Source organism: Lethenteron reissneri, chromosome 30 (assembly GCF_015708825.2).
Source record: "Lethenteron reissneri isolate LAM-NWPU_2019-01 chromosome 30, ASM1570882v1, whole genome shotgun sequence".
NCBI lineage: Eukaryota > Metazoa > Chordata > Hyperoartia > Petromyzontiformes > Petromyzontidae > Lethenteron > Lethenteron reissneri.
Genome location: NC_083808.1, coordinates 7,313,354 through 7,336,505, shown reverse-complemented (window position 1 = coordinate 7,336,505; position 23,152 = coordinate 7,313,354). Strand labels below are relative to the sequence as shown.

Below are 23,152 nucleotides of genomic sequence, written 5' to 3'. Positions count from 1 at the left end.
TTTGTGTTTCTTAGACTTGGGTATCAAGTCTGAACAAATGCAACTAAATATGTTTTACATAGACCCACGTGGCAGACGTGCACCAATTTAGCCGCTAGTCACATGCCCACACTGCCCCTATAATCCGCAATATTTTCGCGGATTAATGGTTACGTGTCGGTACGCAAACTCATTTCTGCGGCACGGAATGCAGGTATCTACAAAATAGTCCCCCCCCCCCATATCACCAGACAGTATTGGAGTCCTGCTATACCTACTATAATCACACAGGAATGTCTGTCCTTATGGTCGTGACGTCATTCACACATCGACCAGCCCCCCCTCATTAATATTCATGAGCAGGTGACATCCTACAAATGGACACTCCCCCCTCCATTCATAATAATTCGCAGCTGACGTCACTCCACATGGGGGGTCGAGGCGCCTCCTCCCCCCTCCTCGACGTCAACTCACAACCCTCACTACAAAGGCAGAACCCTCACGTCATCACGCGATCTCCGTAACGCTGTTGAGACATCGAAGTAAAAAATTAACCCGTAAAAAAAAGTTTTTCACTATAAATCCTTTATATGCGTGGCATCGGTTTTATTTTATTATTCATTTCTGTTTTTCCTTGAGTAAGAGTTTCATTTTTATCACATTGGTATTTTAAATTAAATATGAAATTGGTTTTTTTTCCTAAAAAGTGGAAAATTTTGGGAAAAAAATTTCACGAAAATAAATTGTCACGCACAACGAGTCTGTGTGCAAAATGTCAGCTCGATTGGATCACGGGAAGTGGGTTAAAAAACGACCGAAAGATTTGCACGGTCGTAAGCGCGCAAGCAAGCAAGCAAGTGAACTTAATATAAAGGATTAAAAAAGGACGTCATGATGAACAAGGAATTATAACACTTAACTGAAATAGGTCTGTGTCACCGCGCCCTTACAAATTGCACACGCATTAATGCAATGAATAATCACGTCGCGGTCTGCTTTTCGCTTGCAAGTTTCAGATTTACTGCAATACACCCGTCCTTGTATGGGCAAAAGGCGAGTATTAATATAGTAGTTGTTATTGGCAGATCATATTACAGATTGTACTTTATTTGTACATATTGGAGGAAATCGCTCTTCATATTCGTTTGTTTATCCATAGAAAAATGCAGATAACACCATTGATTTTATCCCACTTTCTGGTTACTCATCCGACATGTATGCATACTGCGAGACTGCGTCTGGGTGACTTTTCTGTGGAAGAATATAAATACAGTACTTTAATATTGTCAGCTTCAAACATCTTCCACGTGACTCCATTTGTCCGTGAAAAACACAGATACTGAATTATGATGAATGTAACACTTGTGGAATGTTTTCAGGTGACATTCGCAGAGATAATAGGATTAATTTTCTGGGGCCATGGTTAACAATATTAGTAATATGGCTGTAGAAAAGAGAAGTGTCACTCGAATAAAATCCACACGTACACAATATATGCTTCAATTGGACAATAAAATATATACCAATGTGCTTATAGATGAAAGTTTCCAATCAGTGCCTACTGTCAGCTATGCATTATGGATAAAAAGCAACAAAAGCCGACAATTGTGCAAAGCATTCTTGGAATTGCACCCAGAAAACCAAAAGAATACATATAAATAATATCTCATATTCACACTTAAGTGCAGGAAATCGGCTTGGCCAGGACACGTGGCTCGAAGGGATGATGGCTGATGACTAAACTGCTGATGAAATAACAGTCAAATGAGAGAACATTACTAAAAAGAGATGGAGCAATGAGATCGTCTAATGAAAAAAATTAACCCGTAAAAACAAAGTTTTTCACTATAAATCCTTTATATGCGTGGCGGCTAGAGTCCTCTCGTCCTCTGGCTTGAGATGGCTGCCACCTATGGGTCAGATGATTGTCTGCCAGCATTAAGCAATTGGTAATTAAATATTTTAAAAAATTTCCCTAAACAGTGTAAAACATTTTCACGAAAATTAATTGTCACGCACAACGAGTCTGTGTAGAAAATGTCAGCTCGATTGGATCACGGGAAGTGGGTTAAAAAACGACCGAAAGATTTGCACGGTCGTAAGCAAGCAAGCAAGCGAACTTAATATAAAGGATTTAAAAAAGAGAGATGGATGTTGGCATTGGAAGACCGAGACGGACGGTGACAGCACGCGTAGGACTTCATCGAGCAGTGGATAAGCAATGGCTGATGATAAAGAGAAGCATCTTGAGTTCATCATCATTATCAACCATGGTCAATCTGCTGCTGGGTGAAGGCCCCCCAAGCAATCACCAGCTAACAGACCTGCAGAGCAACCATTCATCTCGCACCTGCACACGAGCCGATTTCATCACTTCATGTCCTTTCTCGTGATGTGTCCTGGCCAAGCCCACTCCAACTTTACTGTTCTCAACAATTTGAACGGCTGCGTGTTGTTAACCTGAATGTGTTTTGTAATCGATGCGTTCTTCTTTGTCCCTGAATATAATTCAAGCGTTCATCTGCCCACGCTCGTTTACGCACACTTACATTTTTTGTTGACTATTTTCCGTTCATGATCTGCATGGTTCTGAACCACGTGGCATCGGCACATTGCGACGTTACTTTTTTTTATAATAACGTTCAGCAATACAAAAGTACTCCAACCTGTTCTCGTCCATTTACAGTAATTACTTTTGATGGCAGTCGACCTTCAGTAGCTGTCATAGGTACACATTCTGCAGTTTTTTACGTGTCCAACGTACGGATCTATCTTATTAGTGAACTTGTAATACGGTAGATCACCTTTGTTTTCTGCTCATTTATCCTGTACCCAACTTTGCAGTTGTTCTAACATTACCTAACGTTGTTCAACATTGAGTTAAACCCGTGGCTTACAACACCGAAGATAGTACCGTCTTTAAATGTCACGGTGTTGCCAAGTCTTGTTTATGTTTACTGAAGAAAAACAATGGCTGTCAATATTTAACCTTTTGGGAAGTTTGTCCAATACAGTGAACCACGCTTGCGATGAGACAGACAAGCAGTGGATTTTGCACCCTGTTGCTAAGCTAGGGCAAGGGTGGGGCAAGCTGTTAGCTCACAGCCACATGCTGGCCGATACATTATAGCGTCTGATGATGCTGTGCGCGCGCACAGGTTTCAACAAGTTATTGCTCTCCTCTCCTTGTGACGAACACAGAGAGACTTGCGACATGCATCAAGGGACCATCGAGAAGAACTGATTCCTTGACGAGACGCCAAGACCACAGTGCCGAGAAGAATGGTCGACAGGCGGAGCAAGGTGCCCGAACAGAATGTCCCAACCAAGCTACTTCAGCTGTCAGAAAATGAGCATGTGTTCAGCCTTATTGGGCACAGGCGCACGGTGAGTTTGTGTGTTGTGTGAGGGTGGCGTGGTGGAATGTGAGCACACCTGCTATTACACTTGAGTTGCTTCTTACTCTGAAAACGTAAACCGAATAGCCTTGGCACGAGGGCTCTTGTGTTAAGTATTACATGTACGGTTACTGTCATGTTACAGAATGTGCTCTGTTTTGGGGGGGAAATAATGTTTCGATTGTGCTCTGACACTTATATTTGTAGAAGTGAAAAGGATACAATGATGGTTATACTTTTCTAGCAGCTGTTGTGGTGCGGTCGGAGAAACATTTGCCAATACTCTGCTGGAACAAGGCCTTTATAATCCAACAGATGTTTATATATTTTTTAGGTACTAAAGTTGGCCCAGATTTTTCAGGTGGTTGTTGGTCTTTGACCACAGGCTTGATTGATCCTAATTGCTTTCATTGGAACTGTTTACATGTAGTGCTGCAGTACTGCACTAGTTAGCATGTTGTAGCAGGAGTAACACATGTTTGAGACGGTGTTTATTGTTAAAGCACATTTCTAGTACGATAGTATTTATACATCACAGCAAGTATAGTGTTACCGTATGTATATGCTTTGTACAATAGGTAGTGTCATATGCGGACTCTGTAAGCAAGGGATACGTTGGGCTACGTGAAAAAGCCCTTAAGCAAAGTTTCCGGGAATGGCTCTCAATGCATGCACATATTTAGATCTACAGTAAATCACAGTGCAACTATTGTTTTGAAGACATTTGAATTTGGATGCAGCAGAAGAAAATAAAACATAGATACAGTGTAGTAAAACTTCTCTTATCCGCGATGATGTGTGGAGATGCTGTTTGCGGATTCTCTCATCCATAATACACAGCCATAACGACTCCAGTCGTTCGTGAACAAAAAACATTGCTCAGCTGTGCCGGTCCAAACATTTCGTACGCAGAAATAGTTGTGAAAATGAGAAAATGTAGATGTAAAGTGGAGCCATATCGAAATAGGTAACGGCCGAAGCCTGCGATTTCTCATGAACCTGCTAGGCGGACAGGGCCACTACCAAAGCGAACTCGAGAGGGCATTTGGTCGACTCTTCCACGTTGACCAGACGTCTTGGAAACAGAGGGACATTGGCCACACTTTACATCGCCACACAACATGCTGATCGGCTAACCGTGGCAATTCCCTCCTCAGTGTGCCGTTCACAGCACTAGCTGGGTTGATTCAACATTGTCTTGCCAGGCATGCTGAGGAGAGACTTGCACGTATGTAATATTCTGTCTGCTACAGCAGAGGTACAAGGAGTTGCAATTAGATCTACATCTTTGCTTTACTGACCTGATCAAGGCATATGATACCATCAATATGCGAGGGCTTTGGGTTCTTCATGTTTTCGGGGTCCCTGACCATCTGTTTACAATCACTAAGAACCTTCATAATAGTGGACAGGCCCAGGTAAAGCTGCGTGGTCAGGAGTTGGAGCCATTTCCTGTTCACGTTCGGGTACGAACCGGGATGTCCTTTAGCTCCTGCACTATTGAACATATTTTTGGCTATACCAGAGGAATTTCTATCTGGTATGGATACAATGGCTGATTCATTCCCAGTGCAGTCAAGGGATGCCTCCTTATTGATCAAACATGTCATGTATTCTGATGATCTGGTTGTGTGTTGCTCACTGATAAGGAGTTGGAGACACTGCTGCCGAACCTGGAGCATGCATAGGTGGGGCCTTGCTATCAGCCCCACCAAAATAAAGCACCTGCCTGGGTATTTTATGTTTTCAAATATTCTACCCGAACTCCCCATGAGTGATGGAACAGTCGTGGAAAGAGTCGAAGGGTTCCGGTTTGGCACCACATGCCTCATTGTGATTCAGTTAAATGGCATTGTCTTTTCATGAACTATGTAACGCTGTGTGGAAGCTATATTGCCTATCGCTCCATACGAAGCTTCGGGTTTTCTTGGCCACAGTTATGCCCTCCCTTCTTTATACTTGTGAAACGCGCGGACACTTTTAAGGGAACATCTGCACCGGTTTGAAATATTCAGGCTGGCCAACCTACGAGCCATCCTGGGATTAACTAGGCTGGATTGTGTGAGATCACAGATCTTTTGAAAGACGTGAACACAGTCTCATCCGTGACCTCTGGCAGGACGAGGCTGCATTTGCTGGGTCATGTAGCACACGTGTCCAGCCACTGCATGGCCAAGTAGCTTCTGTTTGGCCAGGCTAGAGAATATATGGGCTTGCTGATGATTGGTACTGACGGTGTCAGTATGGTCCTCTGTGGAGGAGGCATGTGAAGGATGCTCTTAGGTAGTTGGAGGCAATCGCCCTCAAACAACAACAGAGTGCAGCGGAGCGATGCTCACAATGAGCGGATTGCCAGGTGGCTAAAAAGCAACGAGTTGGCACAGTGAGGAGAATAGGTGGTGTATCTGTGAAACATTTCGGTTAACCCATAAACACGTGGGTCTGTCTCCTGTCGGCGAGCCTTCGACACTTCACGTGGCCTCAAAGTGCATTTTGGTTGGCACACGCGATGTGGTAAATGACGACTGTTGTTGTTGCTGCTTGCGTTTGTTAGAGCGTGGGTCTGTGGTATTTGGGAGTGTGGTATTTACCACACACACCCACGCGGTGGTGTAGCGGTTAGCACGCTTGCGATATATGCACTCTGTAACCCGAGTTCAATTCCCTGTGACAATTATTTGAACCGGTTCTGAGCCTCAACTAGGTCGACTCGGCCTCAAATGAGTACCTGGTGTTGTGTGTAAGCATTGCCGCTAGGGAAACAAAGGCGGCCGGGCGTGGTGCTGGTCACCCATCCCCCTCATGTGCCATGTCAGCCTTCTTTCGGTGCTCGCGAACGGCACTTGCCCCAAAAAGTCTGTTCAGGCTATACGGGGGAACTTTGTGTGCGGGACGTACCACCTGTAAGTCCGCCAACATCGTCATCAAAATCCACATGGGTGGAAAAAACCCCGATTTTTCCAGCGGCAGGCATCGTTTATTTTTCTTTAATACAATTAAACCCGATTTCGGGGAATTAAAACCTGGTTTAATGAATACGAAACTCTGATCCAAGGCTTAGGCTGCTTCCTCGTCGGTGCTGCTATCGTACTCGGGGCCGCCGTCGGGCACGGGGTAGTCGTAGAATGCGGCGGGCAGGTTGGTCGTGATGAACACGAGGAGCTTCTCCACAATCGTGGGCGCCAGTGAGTTCCTTGGCTTGGATCTTGGAATGGATGAAGCCCATCGTTGAGAAGTTGGCGAAGTGCGGTTCTGCAATTTGAACCAATTAAACCGGATTTCTCCCAATCTCAGCGGGTTTAATATAAAAAGACAACTAAATCCGATTGTAAAAACCCCGACTGTGCCACCCTTGAAAATCCATCGTCGTTGTAAAGGTTCCCTCCAACCACCCAGCCACCAAGACCATGTCAGCACAGGAGCGTTTGGGTGCGACATATACGTAGAACTTTATTTTTAAACAACACGTCGCAAGAGCATGTAGTCATCATCAAAAACCATTGTCAATTTAAAGCTTCCCTCCAACCACCCAGTAACCGAGACCACGTCAGCACAGGACGTGTGTGGGTGCGGTGTGACTTTTAATTTGTTAACTGGCAAAACAAGAAAAAAAATACCTGAATCTTTCGATCAAAATGGACACGGCTATGCACGGCGACTGCGAAAGAGTATTTACATGAATCAAGATGTATTTTTCGATTTAAAGCTTTCGTGACTGCAGGGATTCATCAAGATGTATTTTAACAAATCAGGATCACAATAAAACGTTGAATGACAGCTAAATAAATGTTAAACTAACGACAAAAACCTCCTAAACAATACCGGTGCTATGGACCGAGAGCCACCTAAGCCGCTTTCAACAGGCCACGGTTGCCAAACCGGCTCCCAGGGAGATCTCGTGTGGCTCTTTCGAGAAACAGACAACAGACCATGTAACTTTACTCGAAACAGGAGCAATGTGAAATTTCGATTTAAAGCTTTCGTGACTGCAGGGATTCATCTTCTTGGTTCTTTCGGCAAAGTCACGTAGAAGGTAAATAATAAAATAAAACAATTAAATAATTCTCACGACGTTTCGGCCACAACGCAAGCAGCCGTCCTCAGCTGAAGAACACGTCTGTCGGAAAGACAGCGTCTGAATGAATTTCACGGCTGCTTGCGTTGTGGCCGAAACGTCGTGAGAATTATTTTATCATGTTTTATTTTTTATTATTTTATTATTTCCCTTCTACGTGACTTTACCGAAAGAACCAAGAAGAGAAGCAATGTGCTGCACCGTGATCAAGTGCAGTGGGAGCTAGCCAGGTGGCTTGCATGACCACTCTACATTATACCCTGAAGTGACCAGGGCAGTGTTTAGTGGCTCTTGGCAATGTGAAGATGTTGGCATGCGGCTCCTAGGGTAAGGAAGTTTGGTATAAATCGGATTAACACTTTACATTGATGAAAAGCACAGGTGGCTTAGAAGACTGAAGATGTAGTCCAGATTCAAGGGGATAAAAGGGCCCGTGGTATAAAATATTTTTAAAATGGCACGTGTTTTTATGCTTCATACATGACAGATTCCTATACACAAGTTTTAAGTTACTCACCACAGGGGGTATATGTGTTATGCAACCATTGACTGATGATACATTCCAAAGCACATGTTGAAAGTGATTGAAGTTTGTACTGTAATTTCACTGTAAATTTAAAAATACCTGTAAATTAAAATGATTTGTAATGCATGACAAATGAAAAAAGGGCTAAGCTATAGAATTAGCAGGCCTCCAACAGAAATGAAGGTTGACTGTTGCCCTTTGTTCAGACTGTGTTTACACACATTATTTGCTTTTCTGGGTAAAAAAAAAGTTAAGCGCTTACATAAACGTTCACTTGTAAAGATAGTGGTTGGGGACGTTCAAACATTATCTGTAGACGCCTTTCGTATGGCATTTGGAAAAAAGCAACAGGCTACAATTGAATGCTTACTTTTGTAAGCATCCAGGGTAGCTGAGTGGAGTCCGCGTGTTGTATTGGGCAGTCATCAGGGATATGTCTGATGGTTTGCACCTCCAACGCATTTGCAGTTCGGTGACTCCTTGATCTTCCACTTATGGGATAAATATCCACACTTTCTTCCATGTGTTGTTTGGACCATGGTTGAGGGGGGTCCACTATCATCGAGGCAGAGATAGACCAGGGTTGTGCCTCCACGGGTCTTCAGTGAGGTTCTTGTTTGGGACACCGTAAAATAATTCAGGGGTGGGGAACGTCCAGCCCGCGGGCCGTATAAGGCCCGCGAAATAATTTGATCTGGCCCTGCCAAGGCAACCGCAGGCGGGACTCGAAATTCAATAAATCTAGTAGCAAAACCTGGAAAAGCAGTTGCGAGTAGCAACATCATCAATACCAGCGAACATCACACGCCTCGCCAAAGAGAAGCAGTTCCAGGCATCACATTAGGGGCGAGTTAATTAAATGTTTGACCAAATATAACAGGCTAATGTTTTAGTTGATAATTGTGTATGGTTCGCGAATGATGTTATAAATATCAGAATGGCACTTGGCAGAAAAAACGTTCCCCACGCCTGCTATAAATCGTGCACCATTTACACTCTAGTACTGGTACAAAATTACCGGACATGTTTGTAAACGCTACACATTTGTTTTTAACACGCTAAAACAGTTACCATATTGTTAATGCACAATATTGTTTCCTGAAACTATGATGGGTTAAATGTATATATGTATTTACCAGTGAGTTGGCTTGGGGGTGGGGCGTGGGGGGGTGAGGCCTTCATCCAGCAGTGGATTGACCATGGCTGATCTATTGCTTTACCAGTGAGGACTGCAGAGCTTGGGAAATTGTTGGTGCAGGACAGCCGCCTGGTTGCCTCCCGGCTTGTCTGCAGTTTCTCAGCGAGTACGAGATGTAATTTGCATGAAAGACGAAGCTATATATATAAAAAACGAAACATGAGGATAATTATTAACTAAAGAATGCTACACACTGTGCACATTCGTCATAGCGTTTTAGGTACAGTAATAGCCTCAAGATAAATTGTGCACACACCCTGTAACAGACTCTGCACACACAAAAAAGTCTGGTGGCTTGAGCATCAACTTTGTGGATGCTTTTGAATGTACCCACAATACAATACGGGAACTCTTACATATACATTACAAACTCATGGGCCTCTTGAGTGTCTTTAAACTCGAACATGTGCCCCTAAGGTGTGTGGTTTTATGATCTTTTATGTCATGACACATTCGTTATGTCAGTGTTGTTGGGTTTTGGCGCAAGAGTTCTCTTTTAAAAATCAAAGCATTCTTTAAGCGTTTGAGTCGGTGTGGCTGCATTCAATCGACATGGGGTTTTTATTATAGCACATTTTTGTTTACGACGTTCAACTAAAGTATTGTTGAACCCGTTAAAGCATTCGCCTTGTCGGTCGAGAAAATATTTCATATAATGACTAATTTTGTAGAGCGTCATTCATGCACATTTACATCTCACAATTGCTGAGGAACCACAAACGAGTTGGAAGGCATGTCAGGTGATGAGCCGGCGTCAATCCATTGCTCTGCATTTCTCCATATATAAAGATGTTTTAAACCAATTATATTGAATGTTTTATACACGTGGGGAGGAAACAGAGGGACCGGGAAAAAAAGCCCACGCATGCAAGGGGACAACACTCAATCCCACACAGAAGGGAGTGATTATATCAATCCACGATTTATCTGTCTCTTGTTTGTAACATGGCGCAATTATAACTTTTGGAAAGATAAATATAAGTGAAAATTGTTGATTTAAAGCTTTCGTGACTGCAGGGATTCATATTCTTGGTTCTTTCGGTAAAGTCACGTAGAAGGGAAACAATAAAATAATAAAAATATAAAACAATACAATTATCACGACATTTCGATTGCAACACAAGCAATCGTCATCAGGTGTGAAACCCACATCAAGAAACGTTAAGAAAAAAAAAACGCCACTTTTTTCATATTTTCTTGCCGTAGTTTTCACACCTGATGATGATTGCTTGTGTTGCAATCGAAACATCGTGATAATTTTATTGTTTTATATTTTTATTATTTTATTATTTCCATTCTACGTGACTTTACCGAAAGAACCAAGAATATAAGTAATAATGTTGTATAAAGTCGTGTGCCTATTAGGGAATTCCTTTAGGACAACTGGATAATATTTTTTAAAGGATTGCCAAAACGTGCCTATAAAAACGGCGCTAAAACGGATAAGGCGATTACATCACACGCCATGCAATACTTTGCCTCATTACACCATTACATGTGACATTGTCTCGCACCCTTGTAACGTCAACTCGTGCGGATTGGAACGAAATATTACGAATGCATGTTGGAGTGCATTAGTCAATCCATGAAAATGCATGATTTCAATACCTTGTCATTCATATAAACCATATACAATACTGTGCTGTACCTGAAAAATGCTGTCAGGAGAGTGTACCAAATATATAATTGTAGTACGCTTAGGTTTGTTTCGGTAAAGTCACGTAGTTAAAAATAAGTAATACAAATAATATAAATAATAATAGAAATAAAATAATTTTATTTTATTTCTATTATTATTTATTAATAAAGTAATTTTATTTTATGTATATTATTATTTCTATTATTTATTATTATTATTATTTATTTGTAACTACGTGACTTCACCGAAAAAAACTAAGAGTATGAATCCTTGCAGTCACGAAAGCTTCAAATCTAGAATATAATTGTAGTGACACATGACATCACTACTGTGTCGGGACTGTACGAGCGTAGGGACACATGACGTCACGACTGTGTTGTCTCGGTCTGGGTGCCGTAGACGGGTGTCACGGAGGTCATGTCAGGCCGTGACACTCTGCGTGAACCCAACAGGACACGTGACCGGACAAAGGGGGGGGCTAGGGGCCCCAGGGAAGAGCTTGGGGGTCACGTGGTTGGGGGCCCGGACCTTCCCGAAGGATCGAGAAGGGGGGCGTGGCCTGGGTCGGAGCCGGCCACGCCACGGGAGTTATGAGCAGAGAGTTGCGCTGTTCACCCCAGGGATGAAGATGCCATCAGCGGTCTTGGAAGGCTCTGACTTTCGTCCGTGACCAGGCAGCCCGTCACCTGCCCTGGTCACGCTGTGTAGTATTCCCCGAGTGTTAGTGAGATTAGGAACGGAGGTCACCACCCTGTGTATGATGTTCCAGTTGGTTCTTGGTTCTTTCGGTAAAGTCACGTGACTTTACCGAAAGAACCAAGAAGATGAATCCCTGCAGTCACGAAAGCTTTAAATCGAAAAATTCCAGTTGGTTGTTATGCGTTTAATAAATAGTGTTGCCTCCAAGTTGAGTGTGTGCCTCAATCGAACCCACTACATAATGATTTAAAGCTTTCGTGACTGCAGGGATTCATCTTCTTGGTTCCTTCAGTAAAGTCACGGAGAATGGAAATAATAAAATAATAAAAATAAAACAATAAAATAATTCTCACGACGTTTCGGCCACAACGCAAGTAGCCGTCCTCAGGTGGAGAACAGGTCTGTCGAGGAGACGGACCTGTTCTCCAGACTCTTGTCTCCTCGACAGACCTGTTCTCCACCTGAGGACGGCTGCTTGCGTTGTGGCCGAAACGTCGTGAGAATTATTTCCATTATACGTGACTTTACCGAAAGAACCAAGAAGACACTACATAATGATTAGCATAAACATTTTTCGCATAACATGAAAGATAAATACAGATTTCAAAATAGGCATTTGCAATCATTGTAAGATAGGTTATACACGCTTTAACATTACTTATACAGCACTTCATTTTAATAATCTTTCCGAGTCCTCAATAAAACCATTCATTGATGTTATGGACGTTTTACGAAGCTCCACATAAACTATTTCCTGACCTGCTAAAGACCCCGAATCATTGACATTCACGACGCGTTCTCGTCAGGGGGCATATGTGTGCGAGGCAACTGGCGGATTGTTTCCTTTTTTCTTGTGACCTTAGGTTGTGAGACGCGAATGAAAAGAAGAAAACACAATCGCCTGTAAAATACCTTGCCAGGTGCAGCTCTTTTTGTAAAATTTGCATCAAAGACCTGAGATGGCAACTGAACTACAGCCAGCACGTGTATTTCAGCACATCACAATACTCCTCACAGTGGGTCGTGTGTTTTTTAAGAAAGCAAAGTTTTGGCAGGATACTGTGCATCTCAATAAGTCCCAGGCTTTCATTCCCAGCGAGGTTCACATCGGCACAGCGCATAGAATGTTAAACTCTTTTCATTGTTGTAAAATTAATTCCCATTGTGTTTATTTTTTTTACGCGTGCAATTCCTGATTTCACAGCTCGTCAATTTGGAATTAACCCAGAACGACTTTGGAGTACTGTGCAGTCGTTTGTTTGAAATAACACAAACCCCTTTGATGTGTTTAGGTTTTTTTGGGGGGGTGGAGGGGGGGAGTTAATCAAAGCTGTAAAGGGTGCACTACTACATCGTCAAGTAGGTGCGGATGTCTTGTCTATTATGAGCCATCAAAAATATACTTATTTAACATACACGCGTTTTCGAACTTGGATCCTTTTACATAAGTTTGAGCTCGTTCGTTCCTTTCAAATGTCATAACCATGTGAGCCATAGTAGGACATGAGAATAAGGAGTGAAGCAGTGGTTAGCATCCTGGACTATGCACCCAATTGCCTGATTTATCTTTCCGGCCAGGGCGAACATCCGTGACAAGTAATAGCTACACTGGACCTGGGAACTTGCCTTCACCAACACGCACTGGCCAACATGCCGAAGTATCGTCAAACATGCTAATAGGGGTTTTCCCCTTTTTTCTGGCAACAAAACTGACACCTTTTGCAAGGAATCATGCTTACATTAGCCACAATACTTGCAGTCAAATGCAAACAAAAACAATACTCTGATCATTTATGCATTGTCTTTGAAACTGATTGGTACACACCAGAGACAGCTTTCTTTAGAGCCTCGTCTCATATGGTGTTCGACCAGAAGACGCCAAAAAAAGGGCAAAAACTCTATTAGTATATTTTGGTACTGGCAAAGGAGGTCCCATGATGATGAGATATCGTCAAACAACTCACATTACTGATATTGCATGGCAAGGCCTTAATGCAGCGGTAGATTGAAGGGTTGATTTCACGTCTCCCCCTTTGACGTCGTTTCACAAATACGTCATCACTTTATTGTATTTGTACCGCGACCTGATTTGCATCAGTTCTACCCACACGTCGCTGACAGCATCATCGGTCCTTTGTCGTATCCGTCTCCTCAGCCTTCGCCTCCACTTACCCTGTACGCGAACTACTTTGTGTCACGCGTAAAGAAATGTACCGTAGAGTACAATATGTTACGTGTGTACAGTATTCTGGTGATTTGGTGGACACAAAATGCTTTGATTTACGTCATGTCGATATTTGTCACACCTTCAGGAACACATCCCCGACGTAAACTGGGGTATTACTTCGATTTAAAGCTTTCGTGACTGCAGGGATTCATCTTCTTGGTTCTTTCGGTAAAGTCACATAGAGGGAAAATAATAAAATAATAAAAATGTAACTAAAACAAAATAAAATAAAATTATTATGTTTAATTTAACTAAAACAAAATAAAATAAAATTATTATGTTTAATTTTTATTATTTTATTACTTCCCTTCTACGTGACTTTACCGAAAGAACCAAGAAGATGGGGTATTACTCATAATAAAGGTTTTTGGGTTATTATAAATGTGTCGCAACCATCCACCACCCGACACGGCCGATCAGTAAAAAAAGTGTCACGTTCACAAAACACCAAGTAAACTGGCAAATCGCCCGAAGATGCTGGATGTAATCACCAGCGACACGTCTACTCAAATTTAAAATGTTGTGGATTCACTCTTCAAATACACCGTGGGCTGAAGAAGTAAGCAATTAGTCGTTTTGTTAACGTGACACATTTTTAAATCCTTTATATTAAGTTTGCTTGCTTGCTTGCGTGCTTGTGTGCTTGCTTGCTTGCTTACGACCGTGCAAATCTTTCGGTCGTTTTTTAACACACTTCCCGTGATCCAATCGAGCTGACATTTTCCACACAGACTCGTTGTGTGTGACAATTAATTTTTGAGAAATTTTTTTTCCAAAATTTTACACTGTTTAGGGAATTTTTTTTAAATATTTAATTACCAATTGCTTAATTGTGGCAGACAATCATCTGACCCATAGGTGGCAGCCATCTCAAGCCAGAGGACGAGAGGACTCTAGCCGCCACGCATATAAAGGATTTATAGTGAAAAACTTTGTTTTTACGGGTTAATTTTTTTAAATAATTGGCTGTGTCGGGCGGTGGAGGGTTGCAGCACATTTATAATAACGCGATCTAACACAAAAAACATTATTATAAATAAAACTGGTCGCAAAAGCCTACGTGTTAAACTGGGGTATTACTGTTTTTCACGAATGTACAGAATTTCATTCAGTCCGTTCTGACGTGGGTTAACTCTGTGTTGCTGCCCATTCAGTAATGTGTTGTGAGAAACCCTGACCCCATGTCTATGACCCTGTGAATTAATGCTCATGTTGGCTTGCAGACCCTCGCCAGTACCGTGGTGCAGCTCCTCTATGGCGTGAATGGAAGGTGGGACAAGCAATGCTGCGGAGTGGTCTGTTTTGTGAAGGACAACAGCAAGCGCAGCTTTTTCATCACCATTTACGACATCTGTATGGTACGTCAAAAACCTAGCCTTGTCGACGATGATATCCAGCAGTGATACCAGCCTGCTGGACAACGAGCACTGTAAGACGTTGTAAACTTGCTATTATAACAATTAGGGTGGCTGTTTTCAGTCTAGCAATCCCAATCGAACGAGTACATATTTCAAGCCGCGTTGTTGTTAATTAGCCTGTCCCATAGTTTTGTTTGTATTTTAATACCAAGTCATGGATTCTAGAAGTGGCGGTCTTTATTATGTTATCCCAGGCGGTGAATATGGGCTGAGAAACATTCCGCAAGTCTTGTGTATTCAAGCAAAAGGTTAAGTTGCTCTAAGAAAGGAGATTCGTGTACAAAGTGAGTCAAGGTTTTGCAACATCATCCCTCTGATGTTAACTTGTTCTGGTTTTGTTTATGCAGCTTTGCCTTTTAATTTGAGCCACACATAAAATGTAGAAAATGAATGTTGTGATACTGTACTCCATATATATACTATTTACTACGACGATTGTTTTTTTTGTTTTTACCAGGTAAGCCCCACTGAACTATATAGCTCTTTTTCAAAAGCAGATCCGGCGACAAATGAAAGCTCAACGAAGTGGCTTATCGAGTGGTAATTTAAAGCAGCCAAATTCTCTAAACGAATGTTGATTCTAAATGTGGAGGGAAAAACTGGAGGACCCAGAGAAAATGACACCCGACTACGGAAGAACATGCAATCTCCAAATATACAGCAGGCGTAAGGGTCGGGGATCGAACCCACGACCTCCTGTATACCAGGCGAAGTAGTTAACATCTTGCCACCGCGGCGCCCACAACACTTAGTGTTGTATGCGATAGAGGAATGGCCAGGTAACCACTGTGATGACACTGTAAGGTGGACATGTGTGGGGCTGGTCATGTCACAATGCACACCCCTGAACAGTTTGCACAAGATAGAAAAAAAGTAGTGTGAGTGCATTGACAGTGGTGCACAAGCACAAATAAAAAAAGGGTCAGTGTCCTAAATTTCACCGATGCTATTATATATTTTTCCCCGTCCAGGCAATGTTGTTGATGAATGTACTTTCAATGTTAAGAAGGACTTCTTTGTGTTGTTATTTTGTTTTGCAGGAAAACTGCAAGCTGTGGGAACAAGAACTATACACAGAGTTTGCATATTATGCACCAAAGGCAGACTTTCACACATTCATTGGAGATGTAAGTGTTTATTGTTGCACGCTGTGTGTATATGCATTGAAAAAAAAAATCGTGAGTTAATTTCGTGAAACTCTGTACTGGGAATAAAATATGCCTTTTGGTGTTTTTTCCTTGTCAGAAATGCCAAGTTGGACTAAACTTCGCTGACGTAGAGGAAGCACGTTTCTTTTACAACTCTGTGCAGGCGAAACTGAACAAGCAGAAAAAACGACAAAGTAAGGTTTCTTAGTGTGGCTCTCCCACCAGTCGAATTTCAAATAGGGAAGCATGTGACCAAGGAAATAAAATGTTCTAAGGAAGTGCCGGCTGTCTTGGGGAAATTGTTGCAGATGTATATCGGGATAAGAATAAAAAATGGATACTGCTGAGAATTATTTTTTTGTTATTGTTAAGGATCTGAAAAACTAACATACAGAGTATCCGTGACTGTTTTACGACAAGCACGAAAGGATAATGCTTTATTTTAACTGTAACTCAATGTGGTGCAATAAATCCTAAGTTATTGATGAGCATTTACACATGATAATACAATGAAAATGTGTTATTTCAAATACCACCGTTTTCAATGGGAAGTGGACTGCTGACCATCAGTACTTGCTCACTGTATATTAAAATTCTAGATTTCACAATACAGTATTTCAAAGTTGGGGATTCTTGGCCAAGATGGTGGTTAATTCATAGAGTTATTGAGTCAGCCTTTAGTTTTTTTCTCATGTCAGTCTAATTCACAACAGCCTTTGCAAATTTAGTCCAGTATTGAGTGTGGATTTAATGTAGTCCTACTTTTAGTCTAGTCGACAAAGCAGTGACACGTTTAATCCTCTCTTAGTCATTAAATGTCAGTGTGAGGGGCACACCGTTCTCAGCACAATATTATCAGGTCAGCCAAACTGTGAACTCGAAATCATTTTTTATCTTCACGCTTAGTCAATTACCATTATTGGTCTTCATCAGTGGACTGCAGTCTTCAATTACATTCCTAAATTATCTGTGTATATTCATTCAGACTACCGTAATTAATGTTATCATAATCATTGGGGGGTAAGACATAGTCATCGTCATGTTTGATTATATTCGTCCACTCATTCACTACAATTATTATTCTTTAAATCCGCTTCATTGACACAGATCTGTCACTAATTTCGCTTGCAAGATGTAACAAAGTGGCAATTGCAGACCCTGTCGCATCGCCAACATGTTTCTCTGAGTTTGAAGTGTGGTTATTAAATCACCATGTTTCTTGGTGGTCATTCGTTCCTTGCTCGCCATAGACAAGTCGGCGGCAGGGTTGACCGTGCAGCCATCGATGCACGAGGTGCATCCGGTTCCCCTCCCAATCATGAAGGTGCCCAATGCTCCGGCTCTTGCCAAGACTCGCAATCAGAAGACTAAGAGCAAGACACCACTCACCAAAGATCAGATTGGAGAACCATCCCATTTCAAGTGAGTGCTTTCATTGGTAATACAGCAATACATTAAATAACTTGAAGAATCACCTTCATTGTTGCCTGCTTCAGGTTTTGCAGTGTCATGGACAGAATAGTGTCTCCATAGCCATATGGTTATGTTTAAATCCTTTGTAACTTGCTTTAACCTGGTGTGGCATTTGGACAGGTGAGCATGAAAAGTACTTAATTTGATATGTCACATGTCATCAGAATCAGAATCAGAAACGGTTTTAATCGCCATGTAAGTTTGCACAAACAAGGAATTCACTATGGCGGGACGGTGCATACATTGAACAAGTAGGAATCTTAACTTATATAAAAGGTATACACTCTAACTATACTAACGTTTCAAAGTAGCAGAGCATGGGGAGTCCATCCAACAATGGATGATAATTGTGTAAGTCATAACATTCACATGATGCCTTATAAAGGTGTTAGTAAGCATGCAAAAGGAATTTGATATTCTTTAAATCATTTGTAAACTACTGACCTCTTCATTCGTGCATTCTGTGACATGTTGATATGCTCTTATTTTATATTGGGTAATTTATACATCAATATTATTTGTGTAAGAATCCTCTGCTCGCTTCGTAACAGTGTATCTGTTTGGTGTGTGGATATTCTGTGATTAACAGGCACATTGGACACGTTGGTTGGGATCCTAATTGTGGCTTCACAGTAAGTCCTGAATAACAGTACTACTCCCAATAATGCTTACATTCATAATCGACAGTACAATTGTAGCAATTTAATTGTGATGTTATTTGTGCTTCCCTGTTTCTCAATTAGGCTGAGAATGTGGACCCAAACCTTAAACAGCTGTTTTCCATGGCTGGCATAGATGATTCACATCTTCAGGACAAGCGACTCACAAGAAAAATATCAAAAATTATTAAAGACTATGGAGGAATGGAGGGCATAAAACAGGAAATACAACAAGGTAATCTGCTTAACTCGATAAAAGTATCACATTGAGCTATCATAATATCTACAACGCTTCAATAACAATGTCTAGCTATAGTACTATAAATGCACTTCTTTGAAATGATTCTGTACATTAAGGTGGTGATTAACATGTCCATACAATGTTAAATGTGCGTAAAAATGGAAATGCACTTTGCAAAGTGTTGTACATTTTTAAAAGTTTGGGATACTGTAGTTGGCAAAGGTGTAATAATCTCTAATAATGATATTGTGTTGTATAGTTCATCATTAGGGCTTAAAATCAATGAAGTATGTTCTTTGACAGACGATTCATCATCATTATGAGCTGCTTAGTAAAGTGTCATAGTGCAAGATTGTGTTTACACAAGATTGCTTCGTGAAAAGTAATTGTGCATTATATCTAAATTGAGTTGACATCAGGTGAGTTTACCATTTTTAAGTTCTAAAAGGTTCGCTCGGTTGGACGCTTCGGATAGGTTACGTGAAACTGGTTTGGGGTGACACAGGCGGTGGAACCAAGGGCATTAAATAATTTCAAACAGCCGCCGTTATTGAAATGCCACAACGGTATAGCGACGAGTCATGAATAAAGGAGAATACATTTGTCAATAACACTACCTTAGAAATATACAAATAGGGATCTATGTGCTATGAAGGGTTATTGCCCTAAAACGTCACCTATTATATATTTTTATATGTATTAAGTCCACGGCATAATTAATTGTGCTTGTGCAACACTGCCAATGCAGCATCACCAAATAATTTGTTCAATATAAGCGGTGAGGTTGTATTCATGGCTGTACGACTATGCATTACCTGAGTTCAAGGACGCAACAACAAGAAGGTAATACCAGAGATAATATTGATGTCAAACTCTGAGTTCACTGAAATGCTTTTTTGTGGGGGGGTGTAGGAGGTGTTAGAATGATAATTTGACGTCATTTGTTGGGCCTGTATATAATTTAGCTTTGGAATAAACTAGTTTCAAAGTACGGAAAAACCATGTCACACACCACGTGGCTCTGTCATTAAACATTTCCACTGGGTCAAATCTGTTAATGACGAGAACAACCTATAGTAATAATAAAATCAGTACAGGCCAGAAAACCACATCTTAAACAAACCACAGAAACGTGTACTCAACTGTTGTGCATTATGCAAAAAAACCAACAGTTTCTGAAAAACTTCATGATTACACATTTTGAGTTCCGTTTCAATCTAGCTTGCATATAAAATCCTGTACGCACCCAGACTAATATGTATTGTCATTTTACATTTCCAGTTCCAAAGCAACCAGCCCAGAAAGTACCTGGTCCATGGAAACCACCTGAGAAGCAGCTCGCTCCCTCTATGGCACCCAAAGACCATAGAGAACGTTCACCTGGCAGAGGCCCTCCACCCCCACCACCTCAAAGGTCTCAAAACCATGGCAGGCTGGCACCACCACCACCACCACCAACATCTACCCAGCGATCTGGAGGCCCTCCACCACCGCCGCCACCACCACCGCCACCACCACCGCCGCCGCCGCCGCCACCACCATCTGCCCAGAAAGTGGGGGGCCCACGGCCACCACCGGCGCTTGCAGACCACCAAGACGGCTCTGGCCGGGGTGCTCTTTTATCCCAGATCCATTCTGGAGTCAAGCTGAGGGAGGTGACGCCTGGCAGTCACCCAGCATCTGAGCGGAATTCCCTTCTGGAGGAGATCCGCCAGGGCACGGCACTCAAGCCAGTGAGTTTATTCAAGTTTGGCTATTCCATTGCTTTTGAAATGTTGTCTACCAGGATTGCCGCAATGTAATTTTTCAAGATACCATACAATATGAAATTTCAGGATATGACGTATATCCTTCGTTTTGTAGTTGTATGTTCCACTTATTTTTTTGCTGTTGTCTTTTTGTGTACTTATCGCACGAATAAAGATGACTTAAATGCTATTCAACTGCAGTTCACTTGACATAAGCCTGCCAAAGTCTTTTTATCATAACTTTACATTGTATAATACTTCTCATGCATTTGCTGACAGCTGCATAATATGCCATATAACCACCAGGCCATCAGTTATTCCAATAAAACATTATACTAAATTTCAATTTATTTGATAGCAGCTATTTATTTGTAGCTTTAATGATTAAGTATTTATTTTTTAAATAGTTTGTCACGAAATTCAATTTTTGAAAATATACTTAGATTTTTTAGCAATGATAATCATTACATCGAGATATTTTGGAAAAACAGACAATAAAATATTTTGGATCTGATGTCGTAATACATTGTCGTATCGCCACATATAGTAGAAGTCCTACTATGCACCTTCGATATACAATATGTTTATACTTATACACACTTACGAATTTAAACATCAATACGTTTCAGGTGTCCGACTCACAAGGTCCCCCTGTGGGCTCTTCTGCTCCGTTGGGTCTTGTTGATGCCTTGATGAATGCGGTGAAGAAAAGGGGCAAGTCTCTTTACTCTTCAGGTAAGATACAATGTTCCAAGCGGCAAGCACGATTCCAATGGTCTCTGAGCTATTCTTCTCTAAAGTAATGCTGCATCACCGCCGATAGGTGGTACTATAAGCTACAGTTATGCAAGGCCGTTAGCTGACAGGCTCATCTCGCTTTCATCGCTCTTTAAAACGTATTTTTAAAAATAAATAGTGAGCTTTGTCAATCCACTGCTGGATGAAACCCTCCACTCCAAGCTGTGTCGGTTGTGAGAGTTTAGAAAGATGTAATATTTGCTATCATGCTTTTAAGTTGTTGAGACCAAACGTTTTCAAATTGTCATCAACATTTTTCAAAGAGTATGCATTTATATATTACGAGTTCAAAAAGCCTGTGTTCGCCAGCCAAAAGTATTCAATAAATATAATAATTAACCTCGGTTTTTTTACCATTTTGATCTATGATCGGACACTAACTACTCCAAAAATGTGTATTTTTCTGCAAAAAAACACATTGTTGGCGATTTTATCCAACTTCTTATATTTAAAGACGTACCCATCGAAACCGCTCAAAATAAATATTCCGTTCATTTTTTATTTAGAAAGAGCAACAATTTACGAACATCATACTCTATAAGATTAATTTAACATGGAGGCTTGAGAAGAAGCTCCTATCTTTTACCGTTTTCGAATTATTCAAATTTGAACACTATACAATGCGTATTGTTTTTATTTAAAACCGCTTTAATCTGAAATGTCTGAAAAACAATAACGGATATAACAAATGTTTCTCGCTTTAATTTTATTTGCCGTTTAACGCGCTATCAAACGACAAAACCCCGCAATCTTGTATTTTGAACAGTTTCTGAATGACATGGCACTTCAAATCGAGATTTGGGAGACTTAAAATGAAAAATATCCGATGTTCTGATTTTTCCTGTTGTTTGTGTCCTAAAAACTACTTATGTACCATATATCAGCTTTCTACCTTGTTGAGAAGTACCCTAGAGGTTTTTGAGACATACAGATTAAGGTTTTTATTTATATCCATATTTATGAGTAACACTCGAATCTAAACTGGCCCCATTATTTTCAAGGGAGTTTTAATAAATGTGCAACACTGACATCATGTCCAATCCACAGTAATTATGTTGATATGCTCACAACATTTGACCAACTGATTTTCGAATTTAGTGGTGAGAAAACATCATGGATTTGTAATGGGAAAAATAATAAATTGACTTCAAAACAATGTCCAATGTTATCAATGACACTTTTGTGGTACCCTAATTAAATATCTATGTCTGGTTATATTGTTGGTTGACTGTGCGTTTGTAGATGAAGATGATGATGAAGATGACGACGACGATGACGATGATGAAGAATGGAATTAGTGGCCTTGCAAGCTTGCCGACAATGAATTGGCGCACAGCTGTGCAGTAGTTTTATTTCCACAGGTTCATTCACACTTTTTAAAAATTAGATATGGAATTCACTGCGCATGGAGTCGTGTATGAACTGACCCGCTATTTTTGACATTTCTATCGATATTAAAGTTATTGTGTACTTGTGAAATATGTTTGTGGTATGCAATGCTTTACTGTACTCTAAACTATGGTTTACAGAAGCACAATAAAGTGACTCTTGTGACTTGTAAACGTCGTTTCATGATACTCTGAGATGCCAATTATAGTTTAAAGGTATTAAGGAGAGTTATGTTTGTGACTCCCTGCAGGAAAGTAGTATATGGCTGAATGTACATTAGCAGAAGGGTGTTCCAAATATGGCCACATGCAACATAAAATGCAGCAATAATCTTCAATCTCACTTGGCTCTCCTTCAAGTCCATTCGAGTACATTTATTTTAACTGGGACAACGTGTGTACAACTTTTTTTGTTGCTTATTTATCTCGAGTCCAAAAGCTATTTTTTTCGAGACATTCTTCAATTATTCACTGTAAAATCGATTGATAAACAACATAGAATTTAAAAAAGTCACAACAAATGTGTGGCCCCACTCAA

At 41.0% G+C, this 23,152-nt stretch overlaps 1 protein-coding gene across 1 annotated transcript; it reads left to right on the top strand.

The window, feature by feature from the left end:
• The first annotated feature begins 3,082 nt into the window (after positions 1 to 3,082).
• LOC133349477 (actin nucleation-promoting factor WASL-like) lies at positions 3,083 to 22,781 on the top strand. The gene is made up of 10 exons (XM_061562963.1): positions 3,083 to 3,366; positions 14,965 to 15,099; positions 16,200 to 16,286; positions 16,405 to 16,501; positions 17,558 to 17,729; positions 18,370 to 18,412; positions 18,524 to 18,674; positions 19,962 to 20,413; positions 21,058 to 21,163; positions 22,469 to 22,781. The coding sequence occupies exons 1-10, from the start codon at positions 3,262 to 3,264 to the stop codon at positions 22,522 to 22,524; spliced, it is 1,404 nt and encodes a 467-aa protein (XP_061418947.1). The 5' UTR covers positions 3,083 to 3,261; the 3' UTR covers positions 22,525 to 22,781.
• The last annotated feature ends 371 nt before the right edge of the window (positions 22,782 to 23,152 follow it).

Coding starts and splice junctions, on each gene's coding strand:
- LOC133349477 (XM_061562963.1), top strand. CDS start 3,262: ATGGTCGACAGGCGGAGCAAGGTGCCCGAACAGAATGTCCCAACCAAG. Junction 18,675..19,961: donor AAAACAGGAAATACAACAAG/GTAATCTGCTTA, acceptor TTACATTTCCAG/TTCCAAAGCAACCAGCCCAG. Junction 20,414..21,057: donor AGGGCACGGCACTCAAGCCA/GTGAGTTTATTC, acceptor AATACGTTTCAG/GTGTCCGACTCACAAGGTCC.